The 27,796-nt window shown below is 42.5% G+C and overlaps 1 protein-coding gene across 22 annotated transcripts in view; it reads left to right on the top strand.

Annotated features, from left to right (window-relative positions):
• NELL2 (neural EGFL like 2) overlaps positions 1-27,796 on the top strand; it is a 382,878-nt gene that overhangs the window by 128,564 nt on the left and 226,518 nt on the right. For 20 of the 22 annotated variants that reach the window (XM_087873276.1, XM_034404437.3, XM_087873280.1 and 17 more), the window contains exons 3-8: positions 11,506-11,656; positions 12,688-12,861; positions 12,960-13,056; positions 20,608-20,680; positions 20,930-21,012; positions 21,524-21,652. In XM_087873276.1, coding sequence (XP_087729402.1) covers positions 11,506-11,656; positions 12,688-12,861; positions 12,960-13,056; positions 20,608-20,680; positions 20,930-21,012; positions 21,524-21,652 — 707 coding nt within the window. The remainder of the gene's footprint in view (positions 1-11,505; positions 11,657-12,687; positions 12,862-12,959; positions 13,057-20,607; positions 20,681-20,929; positions 21,013-21,523; positions 21,653-27,796) is intronic. The other 2 variants (XM_087873278.1, XM_034404441.3) reach the window with 1 other exon arrangement.

The raw sequence follows: 27,796 nt of genomic DNA, 5'->3' as shown, positions 1-27,796 counted from the left end.
AGTTCCAGTTTGGATTTCAACAATGGAAGCCATACTCTATCCCAATGAGTTGGACTTAAACAAAGTAGTGAGATACTCGGAACTTTTAGATGAATTAGGAAACTTAAAATCAGAGCAGGACTTAAGAAATCAGGGGATAAAAATTGATTGGTGGCCATACCTGAAAATTAGAAAAAAATACAAAAAAGACCGGGAACAATATGGTATATATACAGAACAATTGGTTCTTCTTCTTCTTCTTTTTCTTCTTCTTCTTCTCCTTCTTCTTCTTCTTCTTCTTCTTCTTCTTCTTCTTCTTCTTCTTCTTCTTCTTCTTATTATTATTATTATTATTATTATTATTATTATTATTATTATTATTATTATTATTAGAAACGGGGAAAAATTATTATAAAAATGTATAATTTTTTGTTAAAATTCAAAACTGAAAGAGACAATGATTAGTTGGGCAAGAAATTTTGGTCATAATATTCAATTAGAGCAATGGGATAGATTGTGGGAGAGAAACTACAAACTAACGATGTCAGCTGCTTACAAGGAGAACCTCTATAAAATGTTTTATCGATGACATCTGCCACCAGTGAGATTGGCCAAGATGTTCTTGAACAGGTCCCCAGAATGCTGGAGGTGTGGTCATAAAAAGGAATGTTCTACTACATGTGGTGGACCTGCCCTAAAATCTGAAAATTCTGGTATAAGATAAGAAAGTGGCTGGAGGAGATAACAGAACAGAAAATAGAGATGAAGCCAGAACTTTTTCTCTTGGGCATTCTTGAAAGGAAAATAGAGAAAAAAACTACAGTATGTAATAATACACATATTAACTGCAAGTAGCATTGTCCTAGCACAAAACTGGAAACAACCAGATAATTAAAAAAATCTACGATTGTGCAGAAATGGACAGATTGTCCATGGAAATGAAGGAGAGGGAGGAAACCAAGTACTATCAAATTTGGAACAGATAGTATTCCTGGCTTGAGAGGAGATGGGAAAAATAAGAGATAACTTGTTAAATAAATATAATATGTAGAAGGTAAAATTGTTGAAGAAATATAGGATATGAAATTGATTTACGAATAGAAATAATTGTAAATATAAATAAGGATGTAATTTAAGATAGAGATATATAGAATTAGAAATTTTGTAAATATGTACGTTATGATAGAGATACCAATATAGAAAAGCTATTATTAGTGGAAATTTTTTGTTATGTTGTTTTTTCATGGGTTTTTGTGTGTGTGTGTGTGTGTGTTGTATTTTTGTATTGTGTTCTTAAATGTTGGAAATTCAATAAATATTATTTTAAAAAACAAAACAAAACAGAGTATGTGGCACCAGCGGTTTTGCTACTGGGGGTGCCAGGGCTTGCAGTACATAATTCTAGGAGCATAAACAGCCTGGCATTCACCCTGGCCAAGAGTCTAAATTCCATCTCCCAAGCATTGGATGCCCTAAACAGAGAACTGAGACAAGTCAGAGAAGCAACACTCGAAGATCAAGCACCTTGTCAGTCAGATTTCCAGCATTGGTTTCTTCAGCATGCTTGTTATTAGTTGCCATAGTAATGGGGATGGGGGCCCTTGGGTATTTGGGAAGGGGAAGTGAGCTGGTGTAGTCCCATGAGATCTGAAAGGGAGGTTTGCACTCATGAAATATGGCGCTACTGAAGAGAGGTGTTTACACTTTGTCAAGGCCAACCGTCCTGAAACTCCAGATGGGAGAAAGATGGGCTTTTCCACAATAGCATACTGGACGTTGATTGGACTCTCAGTGATGGACCCTGGGAGGGAGGTATTTGGGATGACTTTCAATCTGTAACTTTTGTGCATTTTGAGTCAGATCTTGCCTTGCTTTCGCTGCTATCACTTCAAACTTAGTAAAAGTACCTCTTCTCTAACTCAATGGAGTTGGCGGTTTTCTTTCTTGAGTTTTGAATGGAGGCAGGCCTGACATTAGGCAAGATCTGCTTTATCAGCCAACCTGGAGACTCCAGTCTACCGTGGCTGAGCACTCGCTGTTGACCCATGGCAATGTCCAGGAAGAGTCTGGAGCCCTGGGATCTACCTCTCAGACACCCTGGGGCCAAGATGAGAAGGAAAGGCTGGAGGAGCTGCAACTTGAGGAGGAACTGTTCCAATCCAGATGGTTGCTACGTGTAGGAAGGCTGAAAGACCCTGAGGAGCACCCACCCAGGGTGACCCTCACCAGAGGGCAGTGTGGTGATTTTTCCCTGCCTGATTCTGACAAAGAGGACCTCATGCTAACCTATGCTTTGCAACTGCTGCACGAAGCAATCAAGTGCTGGAGAGCTCAGGGGGCCCTTGCCCAGAAGCCTGCTCTGCCATCATATGGAAAGACTGACCAGGCAGAGGGGGGAGCAGCCACTTCCAGCGGTGGCAGCAATCTCTGCTGCTCCACAGGGGGCATCTATGGTTGCAGCTGCTCAGTCAGCAGCTGCTGTAGCAGCTCAACCCCCCCCCCCCAGTGGGAGGGCTATCCCCCGGAGGCACCGAATTCCTAAAGTTCCTCTACTGGGAGTAAAATACGGAGGGGATCCCATCGCTCTGGAATTCTTCCTAGCCCAGGTCTGGAATCACATGCAGGAGTATGGGAATGAATTGGGATCCGAGATAGCCAAAGTGAGATGTGTCACCATGGCCTGGAAGGATCTGCAGCAGACTGGATGATCTCCCTTCACAATGACAATGCCTCCCAATTAAGGCACTATGACCAATTTATGTAGCCCTTTGTCAGAGGTTTGAAGACCCCCTAGCTGAATGCAAGGCTAGGACCCGAATGAAGACCATCAACCAGGAACATAGATTGGTGGCAGAATACACCCAGGAGTTCTGCAAGCTGGCTTGCACATGACTGACTGGAATCAGGAAGTCCTGATGGAATGCTACAAAGATGCGCTTAATGATGACGTCTATCAATGCTGTGTCTCCCAAGCTCAAGTGCTTGTATGTCTTGGCTGACGAGGTGGAAATTGACCTGGTCAGAGACCAGCACTATGGCAACTGCAGCTCCTTATCCACCACTCCTAAGGATCCCCAAAGAGCTGTCAAAGGTGGGCCAGCACCCAAACCAAAGTCCACAGCATGCTTCAAGTGTTGGAAGGAGGGGCACCGAGCAGCTGAATGCTGTTCAGCCAAGCCAAACCCCAAACTTGTGGTCAGAAGTCTGAGAAAGGCACCGAGGCATTGTGAAACAGCCTTGAGGGGGGGGTTGGAGGTCATTGAGTTCACCCCTCCGGCACAGGAGGAGCTGGGAGCTCTGACCCCAGCAAAGGAGAGTGAGACCGACTCTGACGATGATGCCGTGGTATGTCAACATGTGACCCTTGTGACTATTCCAGTGGAGATAAGGGTGCCATCATCAGGCACCCAGGAAAACGGACAAAAAAAGAACCATTGATAGAGGCTAAAAAACCTTGCCTTCCAGCCAAATGGAATAGCCTCAGGCAACCAGATAAGAACATTCTGCAAATTGATATATTATATCCATTGATGGGAAACAAAACTGCTAAGAATGTAACAAGAAGCAACTTCTGCATTTTAGACTGAGAGAGGCTGAATTGATAGAAATAAATTAGATAAACACAAAACAGGGGTGGGTTCTAAAATTTTTTACTACTGGTTCTGTGGGAGTGGCTTATTTTGTGGGCATGGCTTGGTGGGGGGGTGTGACGAAATGGGGTTGAGGGGTACCCCGGACCGTGAACCAGCTCATGAGTAAACGCACTGAAACTGAAATGATTCTGACAGAGGCGTCTTGTGTAAAAATATAATTTACTTTAAAACATTTAAAAGGCACTATGTCTTTAAGAAAACACATTAAAAACAAAGTCTTATCTGGGTATGTGAAACAAGGCTATCTCCCTAGATCCCTCTCCACAATACCAAAGCAGTTCACAAAAGAATAAAGCTAGCATGAAGGTAAGCAGCTTCGGCGTCGATACATCATCAAGGCCATCATAGTGGGAGCAGCACGAGCTTCACAGCTGAAAGTCACCTGAAGTAAAAACAGTTCAAACAGCAAACATTGCTTGAAGCTTGTGGGAGGAAGAAGGTCCAGCAACAGCAGTCCCAATGATAGCTTGCGTGCTACAAAACAGCAAAAGGCAAGCATCCGTGGGAGTCTCTCTGTAGCGGCGTCTGGAGTCCTTATCTGCATTCTTCTCCCATCTGCGGCGTTGCAACAAGCTTCCTGCAGGAGCTGTGCATTTAGGCCTAGATCAGACTAGGCCCAGGTAGCAAGCAAAAGGTCCTTGCTTATATAGGGAGTCAACCTGCAATTAACTAGGGCGGGGAAGGCTTGCAGGTAATTGCCAACAGCAGATGGCTTGATTAAAACCATACTGTTTGTGAGTAGGCAGATAGCCACAGCAATCCTGGAAACACTCGTGACAATCCCCTTCTCTGCGGCTATTTGACTGGTTAACAAACATACATTCTACATTGGGTACATATATACATCAATGGTAAATACATTCACATAGCCATCGACATTTTCCCCAGAAGATAGAGGTGTTGGTCACGGGGCAGCGGTTTGGTAAACACGTCCGCTACCTGTTCCTTGGTTTCACAATACACAGTCTTAATGAAACCTGTTCTCACCAATTGCCTCACATGTTTGTTTTGTATATCAATATGGCGCGATCTCTGGCCTACAGCATCGGCTTCCGATATGTTAATGGCAGCCATGTTATCCACATAGACTTTTATAGGTTGCATGGGCTGCCTCCATAAGCTTACCAGAAGATCATCAAACCAAACTAGGTTATTGGAAGCTTTGGACAAACTCACATACTCAGCTTCCGCTGTGGAGGTTGCAATTAACTTCTGCTTCCCAGAGTACCAATACACGGGGCTACTATTTAGGTATACAATGTACCCCGAGGTACTTTTTCTAGATCTAACATCCCCTGCCCAATCGGCATCCGAAAAACAACTCAATCTTAATTCTCTAGTTGCTTCTGGTTCCAATAACAATGAATAGTTCACAGTACCTTTTAAATATCTCAGGAGTCGTTTGATTCCGCTCCAATGGTACTGTGTGGGATGTTCAGAATGTCTAGATAACACATTTACACTTAGACTGATGTCCGGTCTAGTCCAATTTGCAATGTACAACAATGACCCAATCACGGACTTGTAAAGGGTCTTATCCTCAAACTCCGTACTCTCAGTGTACATATTCTTAAGGAAGTCTGTTGCCATAGGGGTATCGCATGGCTTCGCCTCTGCCATGCTACACTTTTTAAGCAATTCCTGAATCTTATCTTCCTGAGAGAGCCGAAACCCCTTCTCGGTTTTTACGAACTGCACCCCTAAAAATTTGCTAATGTGACCTAATGGTTTTAAGGCGAAACTCTTACTTAGGTCCTCAGAGAACTTCTTAAGCCTGTTCTCTGATCTACAAACATATAGTATGTCATCGACGTACAACAGTACTGTTTCCCTAATGCCCTGATCTTCCTTGACAAAAACACACTCGTCAGCCGACGATGGTAAAAAGCCCATCTCTCTCAGGCTTTTTGTGAGACACTCGTACCATCGCTTACCAGATTGTTTTAAGCCATATAGGCTCTTGTTCAACAACCACACATCGTCTTCCCGATGGCTTACTCCCTGAGGAATCCTCACGTACAGCTCTTTGTCTAACTGGGCGTGCAGGTACGCGGTCTGAATATCGAACTGATATACATGTTCGCCTCGCATGGTAGCGATGGTGAGAGCTGTTCTCACGCTCTCAGGGCGCACCGTGGGCGAGAAGGTGTCCTCATAATCGTCAGGGAATCTCTGCGAAAATCCCTGCGCCACTAGTCTCGCCTTATAGATAAAGCCCCCACCTTCAATGGGCTTCTGCTTGAAAAGCCACCTGGTGCCGATCACCCTCTTGTCCTTGGGCAATCTTGTTGGCATGAATACATCGAGCCTTCTCAGGCTGTCTAATTCTGTATCCATGGCGGCCAGCCACTTCTGTCGTTCATGGTCAGGTAAGGCCAACACATCCTCATATCTCTGAGGGGTGGCCAAAACCTGGTCGACTGAGGTAACAAAGTCGTCGTACCTCTTAGGCTTATTGCCCCTGGTAACCCTAACTGGTCTGCCTTTAGGGGAGTCACTTACATCAGAGTCGTCCGATGAGTCATCTACCTCGTGACTATCACTATGCGTCTCAGAAGCTGGGCGCCTATCCTTCCTGGCTACCCCCATCTTGCGCTTCAATACCCCTTTCAAGGGTGCCTGGGATGCACGCTTCCCAGAACCAGATGTATCCCTATCCTCGGGTAGGTTTTCCGATACATCCTCCGATTGCCTATGACGACTACGGGAAGGGTTCCGAGTAAGAATCTCATTGGCATGGATCTTACTCCAGTTGGCCCCTTCGTGAAAAGTGGCAGACCTTGATATCATTAATTTCCCGTTAGGGTAGGCAAACCTAAATGCCTTGGAGCCCTGCTCATAACCAACAAATCTCAGTTTAACAGAGATTGGGTCTCCCTTTCTCCTGAGCTCCTTCGGGACATGAACATGGGCCATCACCCCGAAAACGTGGAGGTGTGCCAAGCTAGGCTTATGGCCGTATAGCACCTCGTATGGGGTCTTCTGCACTACACTAGACCACACTCGGTTCAAGGTGTAATTCGCGTATCTAACTGCTTCTACCAGTACGCGAAGTCTAGTCCGGAATCCTCTAGGGCGCACCGCATCATAGTTTGTAATACATCGCTGCGCTGTTCTGCAACGCCATTTTGAAACTTAAGAGTAAGGCGCGGTGCGTAAGTGGGCTATACCCTTACTCCTCAACCAGCTGGAGAACTGCCTGGAATTAAATTCAGTTCCTCTGTCGGTTAAGATCTTCTTAACTCTGACCTGGTGCTGGTTCTGGACTAAGTTACAAAATTCCTTAAACTTAGTCAACGTTTCACTCTTGGACATTAGGGGAAAAACGAATCCAAATCTGCTATGGTCGTCTACTATGGTAAGAAAGTACCGTCTCTTACCCACGGAAGGTGCGAATGGACCCACCAAATCCATGTGGACGAGCTGAAACGGGTGTTCAGAGTACCTCTGAGACTTCTCGGGCGCAGATTTCGCCTTCAACTTTGCACTCCTACAAATTGAACAGTCTAGGAATGTGTTACAGTCATTGATCTTGGTTCCCCTTGAGTGTTCGGTTACCTTCTTTACTATAGGAAAACTCACATGACCTAATCTACGATGCATCAAGTGAGCACATTCATTATGCAACGGCTCACCTGTAGCAATTGCATTAGCATTTTCAGGTTTCCTACTATCTGACTCTAAGTTAAAATTTAAAAACTTTTTATTAACTTTACATTTGTTTTTACAAGGCTTCCTCTGGTGAAAGTCTTGATCCTCATCACCTAGTTCTAACTGTGATTCATTGTTACTACCAAATGAGATAGCATAATTGCTATCACTGCAGGACTCAGCATTCGTATTGGGGGAATAATAAGGCAAGCCACCTATCTTCAAAACCTCCCCAATCACACATTTGTTGTTTTTGATCACAGCTGTTCCTCCTGAGAACAGAATCTCCACTCTAGGGTTCTCAGATATCCTCATCAGGCTTAGCAGATTATGATCTATCTCTGGTACATACAATGCTCCGTGAATCTTCCCTATCCCAGGGATATAAACATCTCCAATGCCAACAACATTCACCTTTTTACCGTTTGCAACTTTGACCATGGATTGATGCCTTCTCATATTAGCAAACAACCTTCGGTCACTGACAACATGGTTACTGGCTCCACTGTCCATTAACCATAGTTGTTCTCGCTGTTCCCTTGTAAGCTCTGACTCAGTAGTTTCCACTATACCTACAGAGCTATCATTAAACCTGGGATTGTTCCCTTCGTTGCCTCCATTTGGCTTTTTACCCCTTCTGTGGTTAGGAACATCTATACTTGGCTTTCTACCAGGAGGCAATGGCCTCCTTTTACATTTATTATTAGAAGGTGCCTTTGAACATGCCCTAGCATTCACATTTTGTGGGCAATCCCTTCTATAATGTTCTCTTGAACCACAATTGAAGCATTCTCCGATAGTATATGCTCTATCTGAACTATCGGGCTTTCTTAAAGGTTTTTCCTTTTTGTGAAAAGCCGCCCTGCATTTTCGCAAGTTATCTTCAGCAATCAGTCTGCCAGATAACACTTCTAAAGATAAGTTATTACAACTAACATTATCCAGTTGCGATATAAAATTATCCCAGCTAGGGTCAAGGGAATTGAGTATAACAGTAATGAGGGTTTGTTCAGACACTGTTTCCCCCCTCAACATCAATTCCTGCCTTAACCTGTTTAACTCACATAAGTGTTCATTAATATCTACTCCCGCCTTCAACTTTGCGGAATAGAACTCCCTATAAACTCTGTTTGTAACATGGGAGCTTTTTGAACAAAATAGCTTATGTAGTTTCACCCAAACTTCTGTTACGGTCAGGTTACTAGGTATATTGGGATATAGTGCAGGGTTAATGGATATCAATAAAATACAAAAGGCCTTATGGTGTAAAATATCAACTTCTAAGGACCATGGTCTAGGTGGGGGTTTTAACAGCAACGATAAAGCATTTTCTTTCATTAAAATTACTTGAATACTTTTAACCCATTCCTTAAAATTTCCTCCACCCACACTTAAACTTTTAAAATTAGGAGGAAGGGCCTGTACATTATTAAACATGGAAATAGACATTAATTGATGTTCAAAATGTGGTCCGTCCTGGAACGGGCAATAAGGCATTGGAATGGAAGCACACAGCACAGTGTCTTCCATCTGGCATTCTGACGATCGTTCCTCCCCAATGGGAGGGATTAAAACTTCACGTTGTGCGGATGCAAAACTCATCCTGGCTTGATCACAAAAACTCGAGGGTCCTCTCTGGTGCACATCTCTAGGAATTTTTGGACGCGCTCCCAAATTCCTATCTTCAGTTGAGGTAGCCTCCGGAACCGTCCTGGATGTCGATGTCGTCACGGATGGATATATCCCACTCGTGGCGTGCGCTGAATTAGTCGCAGACATCAGGGGGGCTTTGGGATGCGCAGCTCCTATTCGTTGAGCCGATGGTGCCTGCAAACCATCGCCTAAAATGGTTGCCAAAGTTTCTATCACACTTGCAACCTTACGCTCAACATGGGAGTCTCTTAAATTTTTAGCAGAAGTCACTGATGTCATCAAGGGAGCTAAAGTCTTTATAGCCTGATCTATGATGGCTTCAACAGCAGGTGGCGCAATGTCAACTTGGCCATGCTGGTTTAACAAAGAAGCAGGAACATTTGAATCAGGCAGTCTGTTATCCCCCATTACCCACTTATGGTCTGAGGTGGGGGTTTTAGGAAAAGATTGAAAGTCTCTTACCGATCCGGTGTTTTGTAGGACTTCGATCTTCTTTCCTTTCACAGCTGAATTCTTTAATAATTCACTAGAATCAGCAGTCGGGTTCTGACTTACTGTGGGCAAACCTAAAAACTGAAGGATTGCCTTCCTAAACTCATCATCCACCTCTGTATTTGTTTTCAAGACCTGAAGTGGCGTTCTTCCAGTCTCTACCTCTTTTGGTGATGATGGTTTATTCACTATCTTAGGCCCTTCAGGAGTTGAGGCCTCTACTCCAAAACTTATAGCTCCACTATTCTCTAAGTCAATTAGAGTTTGGGGTTTTTCAGCCAAAACATTTTTGGCCTGAGCCCCAGACAGTCCAGTTTGTGACTTCATACTTTGTGCTGCTGCTGCTGCCCTAGTCAACATCTATTCAACTGCAGACATTCCAGTCTAGCGCGTTACCACATGAGCGTAAGTTCGTTAAACCATCCTCTGCTACCAAGTGTGACGAAATGGGGTTGAGGGGTACCCCGGACCGTGAACCAGCTCATGAGTAAATGCACTGAGACTGAAATGATTCTGACAGAGGCGTCTTGTGTAAAAATATAATTTACTTTAAAACATTTAAAAGGCACTATGTCTTTAAGAAAACACATTAAAAACAAAGTCTTATCTGGGTATGTGAAACAAGGCTATCTCCCTAGATCCCTCTCCACAATACCAAAGCAGTTCACAAAAGAATAAAGCTAGCATGAAGGTAAGCAGCTTCGGCGTCGATACATCATCAAGGCCATCATAGTGGGAGCAGCACGAGCTTCACAGCTGAAAGTCACCTGAAGTAAAAACAGTTCAAACAGCAAACATTGCTTGAAGCTTGTGGGAGGAAGAAGGTCCAGCAACAGCAGTCCCAATGATAGCTTGCATGCTACAAAACAGCAAAAGGCAAGCATCCGTGGGAGTCTCTCTGTAGCGGCGTCTGGAGTCCTTATCTGCATTCTTCTCCCATCTGCGGCGTTGCAACAAGCTTCCTGCAGGAGCTGTGCATTTAGGCCTAGATCAGACTAGGCCCAGGTAGCAAGCAAAAGGTCCTTGCTTATATAGGGAGTCAACCTGCAATTAACTAGGGCGGGGAAGGCTTGCAGGTAATTGCCAACAGCAGATGGCTTGATTAAAACCATACTGTTTGTGAGTAGGCAGATAGCCACAGCAATCCTGGAAACACTCATGACGGGGTAATGTGACTGAGTGGGTATGGCCAACTTTTTTTTTTTTAAAGCATTTTTTCTACAACCTTAAGAGGTTGCAGAAAAAAATGCTTTCAGGAGCCTCTGACGATCAGGCAACTCAGCTGGGATCGCCAGAGGCTTTTAAAGGCATTTTTTTTTCTACAACCTCTTCCTTGCAAAGAGTAAATGCCACAGTATTTTGTAAACAGCTGCAGTGTGTTTTAACCTTTGGGTAAGATACATGTTTTCCTGAATATTTTTCTTTGTCCTTTGCCAACTTTGGTGAACAAACTGTATTTATTTTTAGACTTTGGTGTACATTTTACAGAATACAAATATGTAATACTTTATAATTTTAGTTTATGATTGGTAAAAGAATGAATACTAAAGTGATTACATTTGAATTGCTCCATAATTTATTCACACTGATATTATGTAACAAAATAAGAAATTAGCAAACCAAAATACTAATGAAATTAAATGTAATTTAAAAATTAATACAATAGTGTTACAAAAACAAACAGTTTAAAGATCCTAAACTGAATTAAAAACTAATTTTCTCTCCTTGATGAAAATTTATAGAAAGACATGATTCTAATAAATGGAATCATTTTTGTGCTCGAAATTGAAAACAACATATTGATATGTAAAAAAAAAACAACTATAAATGTTTAAACATAATTTTAAAAAATAGCATTTCAGTGATGAGGATGAATATTTTGATTCCACACTGAAATACATAATGAAATAGTTGTTGAATAGTGAATAATGAAATAGTTATGAATAGTTGTTATGAATAATGAAAGTTTTTTGTATTTGACTAATCAAATTTTTTTATCCTAATGAAATGTAAAGATGGTTCTGTGCCTAATTTGCTTATGAATTAGAATATTTTTTGTGTTTGTGCTTCATTTCAGGAACTGCAAGAAATATAAAAGTATCTCCAGAGAAAGCTGAACTTTCTTTCCAGAAACTGAGAAATAAACATGAATTTACCATGTTGGTATCTCTCAAACAAACTCTCTTAAATTCAGGTGTTATTTTTTCTATTCATCATTTAGATCACAGGTATGCAGAAAAATATACATTACTTGACATTTATGTATTCATGATATATTCAAACTGACATAAAAAAATAGTCTCAAACCTACTTCATACATAACAAGGGAGACCTTGGAAAAAAGAAGCAGGATTAAGCATTGAAAAAATAGTTTTGGAATAAAGCAAAGGCAAAATAAATAAATAAATAAATGCTTGGCTAGGATAACACCTAGTTGAGCTCATCTCCAAGAAGTCTAATTTTCCCAACTTAGAGAAGCCTAAAATAAATCTGAAAGATATGATGGCCATTAACTTGGGCAGTAATCCTATGCATATCAAATTTTATTGAAGCAAATTAGATTTATTTCTAATACATTTATTGAGGACTGTGAGAGTAGATAAAATAGGGCTTTTAGTTTTGAAAGAGTGATCATTCCCCAAAGTTGTAGAAGTCTACCTACAAAAAAAGTAGACAACTAAAGAAGACCTGAGGACATTTGAGAAAGATTTCTTTAGTGACAACAGCACTAAAAAGTGTGACTTATGACCGTTTTTCAAGGTTACGACCTTTGCAGCAACCCCATGATCATGTGATCAAAATTCATATGCTTGGCTCATGTTTATGATTGTTGCTGTGTCCCAGAGTCATGTGAACACCTTTTGCGACCTCCTGACATGCAAAGTCAATGGGGAAGTCAGAGTCACTTAACAACCAGGCTACTAACATACCAACTGCACTGATTCACTTAACAACAATAGCAAGAAAGGTTGTAAAATGGGGCAAAATTCACTTAACAAATGTCTCATTTAAGAATAGAAATTTTGGCCTCAATTGTAGTCGTAAGTCAAGGATTACTTGTATATGTTTAATTTTTGATATAATTTTAAATTTGATTTATTCTTTACCATACTGAAACAATTTAGGAGAAAAATCTAACTATGTAGCATTTACTTTTTATGAATTTTTAGTCCATTTTTAGTTTGTATGCAAAGAAGTATGTTTTCTATTTATTTGGTGTTAAATTGCTTCATAACTTTCTGGTCCATTTCTGATGCAGGTATTTGGAACTAGAAAGCAGCGGCCATAGAAATGAAATTAGATTGCACTATCGTTCAGAAAACCATCGTTCACATACAGAAATATTTCCTTACAGTTTGGCAGATGACAAGTGGCACAGGCTGTCCTTAGCAATCAGTGCATCACATTTGATTTTGCATGTAAACTGCAATAAGTAAGTTAAAAGTTACAATTTGTACCAGTAATTTGTAGGAATTGAAAGAAAAGGACTTCTAAAATGTATTTTACTCCTCCTTTCTTTTTTAAAATCAGAATATATGAGAGAGTGGTGGAAAAACCATATATGGATTTACCAGTTGGCACTACATTTTGGTTGGGACAAAGGAATAGCGCTCATGGTTTTTTCAAGGTATGTTTTTTTCTTGAAATCCTTTTTCCAAATTTAAGTAGACATGGTCATTTAGCTTAAGCAATGTATATATGATTGTATTATGATTTTAGCTTCTCCACCTTAAAACACTCTGGGATTTCTTGTTATTTAGATTAGAATCTTAGTGTTTTTGTGCCATGTTTTATAAAGTTAAACATGATATGAAGTTCTTTTCCTCCTATATTGAATCTGGCTATTGAATTTAACATTTAACATGTAGAATCCACACTGGCTGGGTGCTGAAAGAAAACAAAAAGCAGTAAATTCTCCTCTCCTTTTACTTGGGACATTATTTTACCAAGAGTATAAACTTTAGTGAAAAATCCACATTGGCACAGAAGAAGTGAAACTAGCTCTGGCTTCCTGTGGAAAAGCACCATATTTCATTCCCCTTTCCCCATGGGCCACCCACAGTCCATTTCATCCACCAATCATTTCTGTTTATTTTGTTATGAGAACCAGCCAGCCACACTGTGATATCTAGCCCTTTCAGACTGGCCCTGTGGCCAGTCTGAAAGAGGTAAAACCTGTGCTAGCATGAACTGCATTATTATAGGCTACTTCTGCAAAAGGCAGTCGTTCAGTCCAGTTATCCTGCTGGTAATTAATAAAACAGTGCAGGTACTGTTCGAGAACTGAGTTCATTCATTCCATGGCCCCATTTGTCTGTGGATGATTAGTACTAAGTCCCTGCTCAGATGACCTCCGGTTGGCGTTGCGGCGATCCAGACGGGGAAATAGCGGGGCTCTAAGGAGCCCCGTGAAAACCCCGTCTGTCAAGCTGCCACTAGCAGGTCTGCGGACCTACCCTGTCCTGTAGGGACAGGGGGTAAGAGTGGGACCCCTTGGATGGCCAAGAGGAATGGGCAGGTTCCTTGGGGCCAGAGGATTGCCCTCTGCGTTGGCGGTGGGTGAGCGACAGCCATGGTGGTTGCCTCGAGGCTGTGACAACTGGGAAAAGCGATGTGCAGGAGGAAGAAGTGGAGAAACAGAGTGATGTACACGAATGCCGGGTGAGTGAGATTTAACCCTGGCGGGAGCAGCTTTCAAGTGTTGATTTATAACAAGTGTGCCCTAGCCTTAATTAACGGCTATAAACTACCTGGGCAAAAGGACTTTGCAAAATAAACAATAAGAGGAAAAGACTTGTTAATGGATTATAGTAATCATTGACTGCTTTGGAAGGATCGTTTTCTTGGAAATATAAAAAAAATTGGCACTTTTTCTTTTCTTAATGAGAATGGAGTACTCTTGAAGAGAGAAAAAGGGAGAAGAGGTAAACAGGAACTTTTTAAAGCAAGGAGAAAAGACAAGTGGCGATAGACAAAATGGATACTAGCTGTGATGAAGTGAAAGTGATAAATTGTGGATTGCTAGCGACTGGAAGGAGAAACTTTGTGTCTTGTTACTTAAACTGGATTATTTTGGGAAAAACTAAGGAGGCTTGATTCTGGAGATATCCAATCTGTCTATTGGAGAACTTATTGTGGGTTGGAGATAAAAAGTGGAATGGAACAATTAAAATTAATTAATTAATTAATGAGCACAGCAACAAAAGGAAAAGGCGTGGCAACAGAAGAAGAGATGATGATACCATATATGGAATAATTACTATGTCAAGTTTCCGAAAGATGACGTAATTAATTCATGAGCCATGATCCAAACTTCAAAGGAAATACAGTCATTTATTAGGAGCAACATTCCGGCAATACTCGGATGCAGTTAGGACTGATCCCACATAGATTTACATTCCCCTATGACCCTGTCTCTCCCCTCCTCTCTGGCCATGTCATAAATCACATTCTACAATTAACCACTTTGGCTGGCTGTGAAACCTAACACCCTCCTTCTGATTGTGGTCAGGCAGAATGTATGGAATTCACTTCAGTTCTCCCTCCTGCTCATGGCAACTTGAAAGCTTTGCAAGTTGACATACTACAAAAGAACTAAACCTTACAGAGCTTATAATTTTGATAAATATTGAAATTGAAAAGAAACATTTTTGGATAGTTTGGAGAAAGAAAAAAATGGAATATACTGGGTAGCAAGATAAGAAAAATACAGTTTGATTAAAATGGATGTAACGCTTTCTGTTTATTTGAAGTTTGAATATAGTCAGGTGTTTCCTTTCTCCTCCCCCCCTTTCCCCCCTCTTTTTCCTTTTTCCTTTTTCTTTTCTCTTATGCTTTTTCTTTTCTTTTTGCTACATCTTTATTTTTTCTTCTCTCTCTCTCTCTGTTTCCTTTTTTATTTATTTTTATTACAATTATTATTTTTCGTTTTTTCTCTTTCTACTTCCATTTCTATTGAATTTGACTATATAAGTATATAAATATTAAATGAATTTTTGAGTTTTAAAATAAATATGAAGAGAGATGATTTTAAAGGAAATTTATAATCCAGGAGAAAATATGTGAGAAGATATCTGTTAAAATTTATGTTGAGTTAAAAATTGTGGGAGAATGTGTTGAAAAAGCAATTTTCGTAATAAGTTGTGAATTAGTTAAAATAAAACAGCTAAAATAATAGATGTAGGCATGGAGGAAAGCATGCTGGTAATACCAGCCAAATAAGAGAAGGAGAAATGGAAGAGAAGATGCTGGAAATCAGCAAAACGATAGTGGGAGTTTTGGAGGAGATTATGCTGGAAATCAGTCAAAACACAATATGCTGGAAATCAGCCAACAACAAGTGGAGGTATGGAGGTGATTATGCTGGAAATCAGCCAAAATAAAGCATGATGGAAATCAGCCAAACAAAAGCTGGAGGTATGGAGGATAATATGCTGTAAATCAGCCAAAACAATAATATGCTGGAAATCAGCCAAACAACAGGAGGAGATATGGAGGAGGATATAGATTTTGAGATAAATTTGTGTAATATGAAATATGTAAAACTAAAGGTAAACAGATAAAGTTTAAGATTTAAAGATTTGATGAAGGGGTCTAGAGATTAAGAAATATGGATAGAATTTTGATTCATAAATTGAAATAAAAATAGAGCTGTAATTAATCAATTAAGATGTATGGTGAAAATTGTACGGTAAGTAATTAGATCAAGAGGTTAGAATATTTTTTGTTTATGTTTTGATATTGATGTTAAAAGGCGTAATGAAGGGAGCTTGGAAAAGAACCAGAAATAATTGAATTTATAAATGGGCATAACAATGCCCATTTTGTATTTGAAAATTAAATTGGTGGTGATATAATAGAATGGTTCTGATCAAGACACTAGAATTTATCTTAAAAAAATTTTATGTTTTGATTTTTAAATTTAAAAGATGTAATGGAAAATTGTGAATGGAGCTTTTTTTTAAAAAAATTAAGCGATTGTACCTATCTATGACCGGATCGAGACTTCGCTCTTGAAAGAGATATATTTTATGTTTTATGTTGGAAAAAAATAAAAAATATTTTGAAAAAAAGAAAAGAAAAAAGAACTAAGTCCCTGCTCAGTCCCAAGTAGATTCAAAAAAGCTTTCCAGAACTTGGACATGAATTGGACCCCTCTGTCCAAAATAATACATCGTGGGGCCCCATGCAAGCGGCAAATGTGGACCAAAAACAATTTAGCCAAGGCTTTAACCGTAGGGCTCTTTTGGCATGGGATGAAACCTTTTTTTGAGAAAAGATCTGTGACAACCCAGATCACTGTGTTTCCAGAACTATTGGACAATTCACCAATGAAATCCTTGGAGAGCTTTCTCCATGGTGCTGAAGGGTCGGCCACTGGCTGCAGTAGAACGGGGATTTTCCCCTGCCTGCGTTTAGCCACAGGGCAAATGGGGCAGCTTGCTACATAACTTCTATGTCCTTTTTTTTAATGAGGGCTACCAGAATTGCCATTTCAGTAAAGTAATGTTCAGTAATGTTTTTACAAAACCAAAGTGACTAGCTAATTTGGAGTTGTGACAAGCTTGCATAGTTCGCAGACTTTACCTAGCTGGGACATACAGTTTATTTCCAACCCAAACTAATCCCTCTTTTATTATGCAAGTATGTTTATTGGCACTAAACAACTCAACCATTTTAAAGGCTTTTTTGAAATCTGTGGTGGTGACATTGTCTAAGGTGAAGGGGTCATTCTTCACCTGAGAGCATGTGACAACCTTAGCTGCTAATTGGGAGGTTAGGATCATGGGATTAATTACTTCCGCATTAACACTTGTATTGTGGTGGTCTGGACAAGGCATCTGCCAAAAAGTTTTTCCCACTCGGTAAATACTTCAAAGGGAAATTAAAGCATTGGAAGTACTGTGCCCACCGGACTTGTTTTGGAGACATTTTCTGTGGGGCTTTGAGTGTTCCAGGTTCTTGTGGTTGGTCCATACTTGGAAAAGTATTTTACTTCCTTCCAAGAAATGTCTCCAAGTTAGGAGTGCCCACCTAACTCCTTTTTCCATATTGCCCATCTCTGTTCAGTTTCAATTAACTTCCTAGACTACAGGGTGATATCTTTGGAACGTGGTGGTGGCTTTGATGATTTCCCTCCAACCTGCTTCTCCCCCTTTCAGGTGGACATTCTCACACAGCACTTGTTTGCACAGTGACCTTCCTTCCTGCAACGGAAGCAGGTGGCTGAGTGTGGTGGGGCAGAGTGAGGTTTGGTTTCCTCCCTTCTCCCTTCCAGTGGGGATCTCTTTCAGGAGCGGTTTGCATGGTACTAGTTTCGAGCTTGGTTGATTTCCGCTTCCTCAGCCAAGACACACCAGCTGTGCAGGTGGACTAGGGCTCCACGGGAAATGCAGGCATTGTGCAGGTCATCATTTAAGCCATCTTTGAACTAACTCACAAGTATTTCCTCTGGCCAATCTCCGTGGCAAGTCAGATCATGAAACTCTTCAATGTATTTGGTGACTGGATGGTGTCCCTGTCTGATGTGCCTTATGTGGTCTTTAGCCTTGCGGTCGGCTAGGGGTCCTCAAATCTCTGTCTCAGGGCTGTCATGGAATGGTTGAAGTTGCAGAGCTCTGGTGCATCTGCATTATGGAGGCTCACCATCCAATGTGCAGCTGATTCTTCTAGAGCCAGGGTGACAACCCTGAATTTGGCGCCTTCTGTAGGGAGATCCATCCCATATTCCTGCATATAGGTCAGTACATGTGTGGGGGAAAATCCCAGTTGCTGGGAATTCCCATCGAATTTGATGCCAAAAGGGCGCCCCTTCCATTCTAAAGGTGGAAGCTTCCTCTCGTCAAGTCACAAGCTTTGCTTTGTGTTGAGATGTCTTCTGGGTGAATCTTCCATGGTGGAAATGGGTTCATCAGTAGCCCCCACGGTTTCAGCCAATGCCTCTGGGGTTGGGGATCCCTTTCATTCCTCGGTAGTCCCCTTTTGTACTCCTAATTAGCCTGCAGTGCAAGCCTGGGCATCCTGGATCTACATGCCATGGATGGCCTCCCTCATGAGGTTCATGGCCCTGAGGTTCCCTCAGGAGTTGGTTGGGCCAATCTGGGGCTCCTTCCAGTTCATCATTGTTCTAACAGTCTCCCATCTCCTGCTTCCAACCAAGTCATTGGTTCCCAGAGGTGAGGGTGACATCTTTGGTTCTGCCACTCCAGCATTCCATCTTCTAAACACTGATGGACCACCTTAGCTTGACAGCGGTGCTTGAAGCAATGTTCTCCTCAACCCAGGCATTGAGGGCCTCAATTAAGATTTTGGGGGATGGGGTTCTCCCCCAGTCTTCAGCCTCCTTGTGATCACTGCCCTGGGCAGACATGGTGTGCACAAACAAAACCCCCAACATTCCTATTTATATATTTCTCTTTTCTTTTAAGTACCTTTATTTAGCTAAATTGGTTTTCCAGCTTCATCTCGTCCCTGAGCAAAGCCCACTCTTTACACAATTTGCTCACATCTTTTTCCTAAATCTCCTAAGGGGGTTCCTGTCACTACCCTCGAGCTACAGCTCCCATGTTCCCCCTCAGATGAGGGGTTCACTAGCAGAGCCACACCCATAGTTTTCAGACCAAAAAAAAGTCTGGGAGGACTATAGTTCCCTCATAGAATACAGGCACCTCCTTTCCAGGGAACACATCCATCAGTTTTCGGACCCAAAAGGGGCCCAGGAGAACCTGCTGCCCCCTATGCAGATGAGTATGGGCACCTCCTAACACAGCTGTCAGTTTTCAGACCTCGGGGTCTGGGAGGACCTGCTGCTTTTCCTAAGCAGTCCAGTACAGGCACCTCCTAACACAGGACTTTGCTCAATAACACACACACAGGCATACGCACAGGAGGTACTCACCTTCTTTCCAAGCAGCCTTTGAGCTCAAAACTCAAAACTTAAAACCTTTGTTCCAAATTGCCAAGGTCCAGGAAAACTCACCCACAGACACAATGGGTCTGCTGCCAGCAAGGGAGGCTTACCTGGGCCAGGTCCGTTGGTCAAGTTAGCTTGGAGTCCCATTTTTGGGTGCCAAATTGTTGGAAGAAATGTCCATCTGGGTTCAGTTCCAAGTAGGGATAAAGACACTGGACCATGGAGACTGTTTGGAAAGATGGTTTAATGGCGGACAGGACCACATGGTTTGAGGTCCTGGGCAATTGAGACATGGGGGATATGTATGTATGTATGTATGTATGTATGTATGTATGTATGTATGTATGTATGTATCTATCTATCTATCTATCTATCTATCCATCTATCCATCTATCCATCTATCTATCCTCTCTTGGGCTTTGAACTTGCTTCCTGTTCCTGTGAAAGAAATGTATTCTAATTGGTTGTCAGACTCCCATGGGGTCATGCCAGGGTAACTTTGTAGGTTGTCTTGAGTCCCAGGCTTGATTGAATCTTGCTGGATGATGTAATGAAGGGGCTTTGGGCAATTACTATTATGGCTTAATGGCTTTGTCCTGGTTTGGATCTTGAGTGAGGGCTAATCCTATCATGTCCTGAGGGTGAAGGTTTTTTTGTTTTGTAGATAAGCTGGCCCAGCCTTTTGTCTTGTAGATAGGGTGGCACCAGTCTTTCCAGGGCTATTAACAAAAGTGGGGGCTGCTTTCCAAAAACATATTTCTCCTTTTCTCATCCAGGAAGGTATAATATTCTGCCTTTTAAATATTTCCTAGAATATTTCATTCTTCTAGGAGAGGGGTGGCTGCTAACTTCCTACAGGAGTTATGTCTTATATTGCCATATTTTATTTTAATGAATGTCTCAAAAAACAGTTAAACTCCATATTATGTCTAAATTGGTTTTAAAGTCACTTGAAACCTTTCCTTTGGCAACTAAATAAAAGTGACTGAATTCACAGCAAGCAGTCTCTTTCTAATTAATAACACCTTGATATTTAATCTTAAATCTCTGAAAATTGCTGAATGCATAGATGTATTGCTCTGTGCATTCATTGCTACCTCTAATACTACAGTAAATAAAATAGAGAAATAATGATTTCATAAAAACCATGTTTTGTTTACAGGAAGGTGCAAAAAAGTATACTAAAACTGTGACAGTTTTATATAGAATATTTTTGAGATATTATATTGCCAGGAATATAAACGTTCTTGTATCACTTTGCTACAGGGCATAATGCAAGATGTGCAATTTCTTATCATGCCTCAAGGATTTATCTCTCAGTGCCCAGATCTTAATCGCAGTAAGTCCTCTAGATTTTATGCCACAATATCCCGCATGATGGATGGTTTAATTTTTTTATACACTAAGATTGGTTGTTAAAATGTATTGCTCTTCAATTCAATCTGGGTAGATTGTCCTTCATAAGGACAATCTTATGAATGTCTATAGAGTTGCTATTTGTATTAAGTTCAGTCGGCTTTCTTAAGATATATAAGATTGCAATTTTTTGCTTAGTGCAATGGGATCAATGCAGTGTTTGTAATTTCAGCATGCCCAACGTGTAATGACTTCCATGGTCTTGTGCAGAAAATAATGGAGTTGCAGGATATTTTAGCCAAAACATCTGCAAAGGTAATAAAAGAGCGAGAGAGAACAAGTTAATAAAAGTTATCTCTGTAAATTATGTTAATTAGTTGGGGTTCTGATTATTATTCCATAAAGAAGAAATAATATTCTTTCAAAATATTGTGTGAAATATAGGAAACACATAGTACACCTGAAAAGTTAGAAAATACATTGGCACAAAATTGGTATTTGATTCTTAAAATATAAACAATAAGGTTTAGAATAATTTTACTCCCTCCTAATAGTTAATTGGACATGCTACAAAATTTAAAGTGTTGAATGTAGAATTAGGTACTTGTCATAAGAGAAAATACAGCATGTTTGAATTAGTGGTCATACGAAGTTACGACCTTTCCTTAAATGCTTTCACTTTTAGCTTCATGCTAGGATCAAAATGTCTGTTTTCACATTTAGCAATATTCTTTTGCTAATTGAGATGTATTACATAGTGAGCTTAATTTGTGAGGGCAAATCTTTCTGTAGTTAACAAATCTCTTTCTGTGAAACGTCTATCTAGCTGTCCCAAGCTGAGCAGAGGATGAATAAATTAGATCAGTGCTATTGTGAAAGAACCTGCACTATGAAGGGCATCAGTTACAGAGAATTTGAATCTTGGACAGATGGCTGTAAGAACTGCACTTGCATGGTATGAGTGTAAACTTAAAAAAATTCAAGGACCTAATTATGTATTAAAAATATTTATGTATTTTGATAAAAAATAATTATCAAACCAAATCACTTAAAAGCAAAAGAAATCAGACTGGCCATAAAAAAATTGCAGATTCCATAATTAGGCCAACCAGTGTTATAAAATCATATGCATACTGTCTTGTTTTCTACAACAAAATAAATCTGTATAACTTTTTACATATTTTATTTACATTATAATGTAAGTTGTACTTTCTCTTTTAAAATACTTTTGATGAAATAGAGCTGTAATTGTCAATAACATTTTAATGTTGGAAAATATCAGGATAAGCAAAAGTATTGCCTTTCCAGCCTGTTCGCCCTGTGGCTGATGTTTGTTTATTTGTAGCCTTTCTATGTGTTCCCAATTCACAACATGACTTGGGTAACACTGAAAGAACCAATAACAAAAATAAGACAAAGTAACAATACTAGGTACAAGGTATAATTATTAAAATGCCGACAGGGACTCAAATTTGTTAAATATTACCAGAACGGAACTCATTCTAAACCAAATGCTTGAGGAAATAGCCTGATCTTCTCTGTTACAATGAATAATACAATCTGTGGTCAGAATATATCAAAATATGACTAAATCTTATAGAACAAAGAAAGTTGAATGAAAGGTTAATAAAGCAAAGAGATAAGTGTAACAAATTTGGTTTATTTCAGTAGAATTGATATAAGGAGTACATTGAAAATAGCAGGTGACTTTAGGATCAATTATATTGTATTTTATTCTGTAGGAAATGTAGCTTCATTTATGTATCTTTGGTTTAAAACATGTTAACCACAATGTAATACTTCATGAGATATTCGTCCATTATTGGGATTTTCTACTTTGTGTTTCTGAAACAGTCTTAATGTTGTAAAGAATGTTAATTGTTCATGTAGAACATACCCACTTCAGTAGATTAGGAAGTTTGCTCATTATATTTGATTTTATCAGAACTATGCAATTATTAATCATTTAAGAACAGGGTATTTCAAATAAATTTACACAATGATGTTATTAAAACATTCCATTGGTGAGGCTGGCTACTCTTGTCTACATTCTGTTCTACTTGCTTTTCTCCAAGAGATTTACATTTTAGAGCTGGTGCTTTATCTTTTCAAATTATTAGTTGACTTCTTATCTAAAAAATGCTTTATAAGAACTTGAGCGCATGCTCAAGATGGCGGCTCCCTGCTGAGTCCGCTACCATCGAGGGGGTGTTATTTGGACTACAGGGGGTCTTTGGGGGCCAGACAAAACAACTATGGCCCCTACCTGGCTAGCGGAGGCTATTGCCAACCTTTTGAGAGCTTTTTAGCTCTCCGGAGCACTTCCTGGCCAGAGGGAGTCGGATGTTGCAGAGGAGGCATTTGGGGGCCTTGTCGGCCCGGATGGCTGCGGCGGCGGCCTTTGCAATCAGCTGGCAGTCGCCTGAGCAGCAGTGGAGGTGATGGCGGCAGTGCAGCGCTCTCGTCGGAGCCCTCATTGGAGCCTCATCGGAGTCCTGGGTGCCCAGGAGGTATTGGCGGGGCTTGGGAAAGACGAGGAGGATGGTGGAGAGGCTGGCAGCTGTTATGGTGCCAGCCAGGGAGGAGGCTGTGATGGCGGCTGCTGGCTGGCAGAGGCAGCGGCGGCAGCCTGAAAGCTGCAAGGGAGATGGCAGGAACTAATTCCAGCCTGATCATCTTCGACTGACCTGGGCGGCTGTGAGGTGTGTGGCCATTTGTGACCAGCCCACTAACGCCCAGAGGCCCCACAGTGAACTGATGGAGGCTGAACTGGGTGAGCGTTGTGACCGGGAAAGACCTAGGGGGCAATGTGGAGGACCGGAAGAGGACTATGGGGGTGTTTACCCCCTAAATGTTTTGTATTGCTCCCCCCCTTTTCTGCCGGGTTCAGCCCGTATGATGGACCCACGCTATCCAGGCCATTTTCAGTCTCAGCTGGATCCCACCATCATTTTCCATCTACTCTCCATTGGATCATCTCCTGATACGCCCACTGCACTAACTCTGTAAACCAACTTATACTTCTGGGCCTATGGATTGGCATTGCTCTATCTGTCCTCCCTAACCGAAAGGAGAAGTTTACCTTAGGTATGAGTATTGAGGGAGTCAGCCTTGGCTATTATTTCCATCGTTTCTGGACTATTCTTGGACTCCTCCCACTACCATGAAGGCAGTGGCATTTTCCAATGTATACTACCTAAGACTTATATACTTTTCCGTTGGACTCTTAAATCATCATGGTTGACCCCCTGGTTATAAGCCATAACTACTCCCAGTAACAAATGTATTCGACTGCAGAACTCCTTGGGCTGCGAGACTCCCCCCTCTCGCAGGCTTGGCCCTCCACTCTATCAAGGGCCTACCTTGATGATGGGTTTTGGAACCCCGAGAGGTAGCATGCAGCAAAAAGGAGAGTGAGGGGATTTTTGATTAATACTTATACAAAGTTTTTACAGGGTTTTAGGAAGGGGTGGGAAGGACCTGGCAGAGTGGGTCTGAGGGTCATGGCGGGAGGAGAGAGGGAGGAGGGTTAGATAGGGAACCGAGGGATGAGATGAAGGGCCATTCCATCAAAACAGTGAGTGGGAGGGCAGATATGGAGGGCGCAGGGGGCCGTATCATGTACGGGGAGTACACACTCACTGGCTGTGAGCGGTGGCGTGCTCCGGCCCCCAAGGTGCTTCTTGTATTCCAGGTTGTGCAGAGTCTCAGGGCCCGGGTCTTCGGTTGTTGTTGTGCAATGCCAGGTCTGCGACTAATAAAGCCCCCCTCATTCATGATTTAGTTCAAGAGGGGGGTGCAGACCTGGCTGGGATCACGGAGACCTGGCTGGGCCACAAGGGGGGGTACCCCTCGTGGAGATGTGCCCACCAGGCTTCCACGCATTTCATCAGCTGAGGGCCCAGGGGAGGGGCAGAGGGGTAGCGGTGATTATTAAAGAAAGTCTTAGTCCAAGGGAGGCCACTGTTCCTCAGATAGCTGGCTGAGAGTCCCTCTTTGTGAAGTGGGGTCATGAGGTGCAGATGGGTTTGCTGACCACGTACCTGGCTCCCTGCCGCGTGGCAGCTGCCCTGCCCGAGCTGCTCGATGTAATAGCCGGGGTGGCGGTGGATACCCCCAGGCTTATGGTCATGGGGGATTTCAACCTGCCATCCGTCGGTGAAACGTCGGAAGCAGCTCGGGAGTTCATGGCTTCCATGATGGCCATGGACCTGACCCAGTTAGTTCATGACCCTACCAACATAGGGGGACACACGCTAGACTTGATTTTTGTCTCTGGTCAGTGGCTGAATGATCTCACAGTAGGGGATTTAGTCATCAAGCCGTTGTCATGGACAGATCATTCGCTCCTTCAGCTGGACTTTCATACTGCTCTCCCTCGCCGCAGGGAGACGGAACCGACCAGGTGGTTCCATCCCAGGCGCCTGATGGACCCTGAGAGGTTCCTGACGGAGCTTGGGCCATTCCCAGAGGCTCTGACTCATGGCTCGGCTGAGGAGCTGGCGGCCGCCTGGGATAGGGCAGCCACCGGAGCCTTGGACCACATCGCGCCTTTGCGGCCTCTGACCCGGTGCCATTCTCAATTGGCTCCTTGGTTCTCTGAGGAGCTGAGAGAGATGAAGCTCCGGAAAAGATGCCTAGAGAGCGATTGGAGGACCAGCCATGCCGAATCAGACCGGACACTGGTGAGGTCTTATATCAGACCTACCTAGTGGCAATAAGAGTGGCGAAATCTAACTATTTTTCCACTCTTATTGCATCTGCAGAGAACCGCCCAGCCGCCCTGTTCAGGGTGACCCACTCCCTACTCCAGGTGGGAGCAAGGGAGGAACCCTTGCAGGGTAGAGCTGAGGATTTTGGGCAGTATCTGCATGATAAAATCGCTCAGATTCGGCACGGCCTGGACTCTGATTGGATAGTTTCGGATGGGATGATGGAGGCAAGTCTTGAGACTGTTATCTGGGAGGAGTTTGACCCTGTGACTCCTGAGGACATGGACAGGATTTTGGGGAGGCTTAACGCTACCACATGTTTACTGGACCCGTGTCCCTCCTGGTTGGTACTGGCCTCCCGGGAGGTTACACGAGGCTGGTTTCAGGAGATTAACAATGCTTCGCTGGGTGAGGGTATCTTCCCAGCCACCCTGAAAGAGGCGGTGGTGAGGCCCCTCCTCAAGAAGCCTTCCCTGGACCCGGCTGTTTTAGCTAATTATCGTCCTGTCTCCAACCTTTGCTTCGCGGCGAAGGTTGTCGAGAGTGTGGTGGCGAGGCAACTTCCTCGATTCCTGGATGAAGCTGTCTATCTAGATTTGTGCCAGTCGGGCTTCATGGCGGGTTACAGCATGGAAACGGCATTGATCGCATTGGTTGATGATCTCTGGAGGGCTCGGGACAGGGGTTGCTCCTCTGTTCTGGCCCTCCTAGACCTCTCAGCGGCTTTTGATACCATCGATCATGGTATCATGCTGCATCGGCTAGAGGGGTTGGGAGTGGGGGGCACCGTTTTACGGTGGTTGTCCTTCCTCTCTGACGGTACGCAGTCTGTGACAGGAGGGCAGAGGTCGACCTCGAGGTTCCTCACTTGTGGGGTGCTGCAGGGATTGGTTCTCTTGTTCCTCCTGCTCAATATTTATGTGAAGCCGCTGGGCGAGATCATCCGTGGCTTTGGGGTGAAGTGTCAACTGTATGCCGATGACACGCAGTTGTACATTTCAACCCCAGGCCACCCCAATGATGCCCTTGACATGATGTCCCATTGCCTGGAGGCCGTGCGGATCTGGATGGGGAGGAACAGGCTCAGACTCAACCGCTCCAAGACTGAATGGCTGTGGTTCCTGGCATCCCGATATAGCCAGCTTACACCATCGCTGACTATTGGGGATGAGATCTTACCCCCCTCAGAGAGGGCTCTCAACTTGGGTGTCCTCCTGGACTCACAGCTGTCTTTGGATGATCATATGACGGCCGTGGCCAGGGGGGCTTTTTATCAGGTTCGCCTGATTTCCCAGTTGCGCCCCTTCTGGATTGGGACGCCTTGCGCACAGTCACTCACGCCCTCGTCACTTCCCGTCTGGACTATTGTAACATTCTCTACATGGGGCTCCCCTTGAGGAGCACCCGGAGGCTCCAACTGGTCCAGAATGCGGCCGCGTGAGTAATAATGGGGGCGACCCATCGCTCCCATGTAACACCCCTCTTGCGCGAGCTGCACTGGTGGTCTTCCGGGTGCGCTTCAAGGTGTTGGTTACCATCTTTAAAGTGCTCCATGGCTTAGGACCTGGCTATCTACACGACTGCATTCTGCCACCGATTGCCTCCCACCGATCGGTATGCTCACGCAGAGAGGGCTTCCTCAGGGTGCTGTCAGCCAAACAATGTAGACTGGTGACCCCCAGGGGGAGAGCCTTCTCTGTGGGGGCCCCTGCCCTCTGGAATGAATTACCCCCAGACATACAAAGGATCCCTGACCTCCGCGCCTTCGTTGTGCAGTGAAGACCCTGTTATTCTAGCAAGCCGCTCTGATGGGATAAATGATTTTAATTTGGTCTTAATGGGGTTTTAAAATTGGTTTTAAAATGGGAGTTTTAAATTCGGCCCATGATTTAATTATTTTAATCTGCTCTTAAATTCTATTTTTGTACATTGTTTTTATTATGACTGTTCACCACCCTGAGTCCTTCGGGAGAAAGGCGGTATATAAATTAAATAAATAAAATAAAATAAAATAAATAAATAAATTATAGCTGCATACTTATTCCTTAGCAATTTACAAACAGACTAGAGAAATGCAAAGGCAGAGATGCAGAAGTAAATAAGATAGAGGTAATAGTTGATTTGTGGAAGTTACACCATAATTTGAAAGACTTTGATTTATGAAAAATCATTCTGAAATATAATAGTCAATAATCTTCCAAGTTATAGTACAATACAGCATCTTGATTGAAAATAACAGGAATTGGAACATCTTTAGGAATAATTGAAATGGTTTATCAGAAATCTAAGTCACCTTAGAATGTGTTTCTCCTTCATAGTTACTGTTGTATATAAGACATAATATGTTTTAAAGAAGTGTCTTCAACTGCCCAGTTTTATTTATTTGG

This window comes from Pantherophis guttatus, chromosome 7 (genome assembly GCF_059756535.1).
Source record: "Pantherophis guttatus breed Tessera chromosome 7, ASM5975653v1, whole genome shotgun sequence".
NCBI lineage: Eukaryota > Metazoa > Chordata > Lepidosauria > Squamata > Colubridae > Pantherophis > Pantherophis guttatus.
This window is presented reverse-complemented; position numbering and strand designations above follow the sequence as displayed.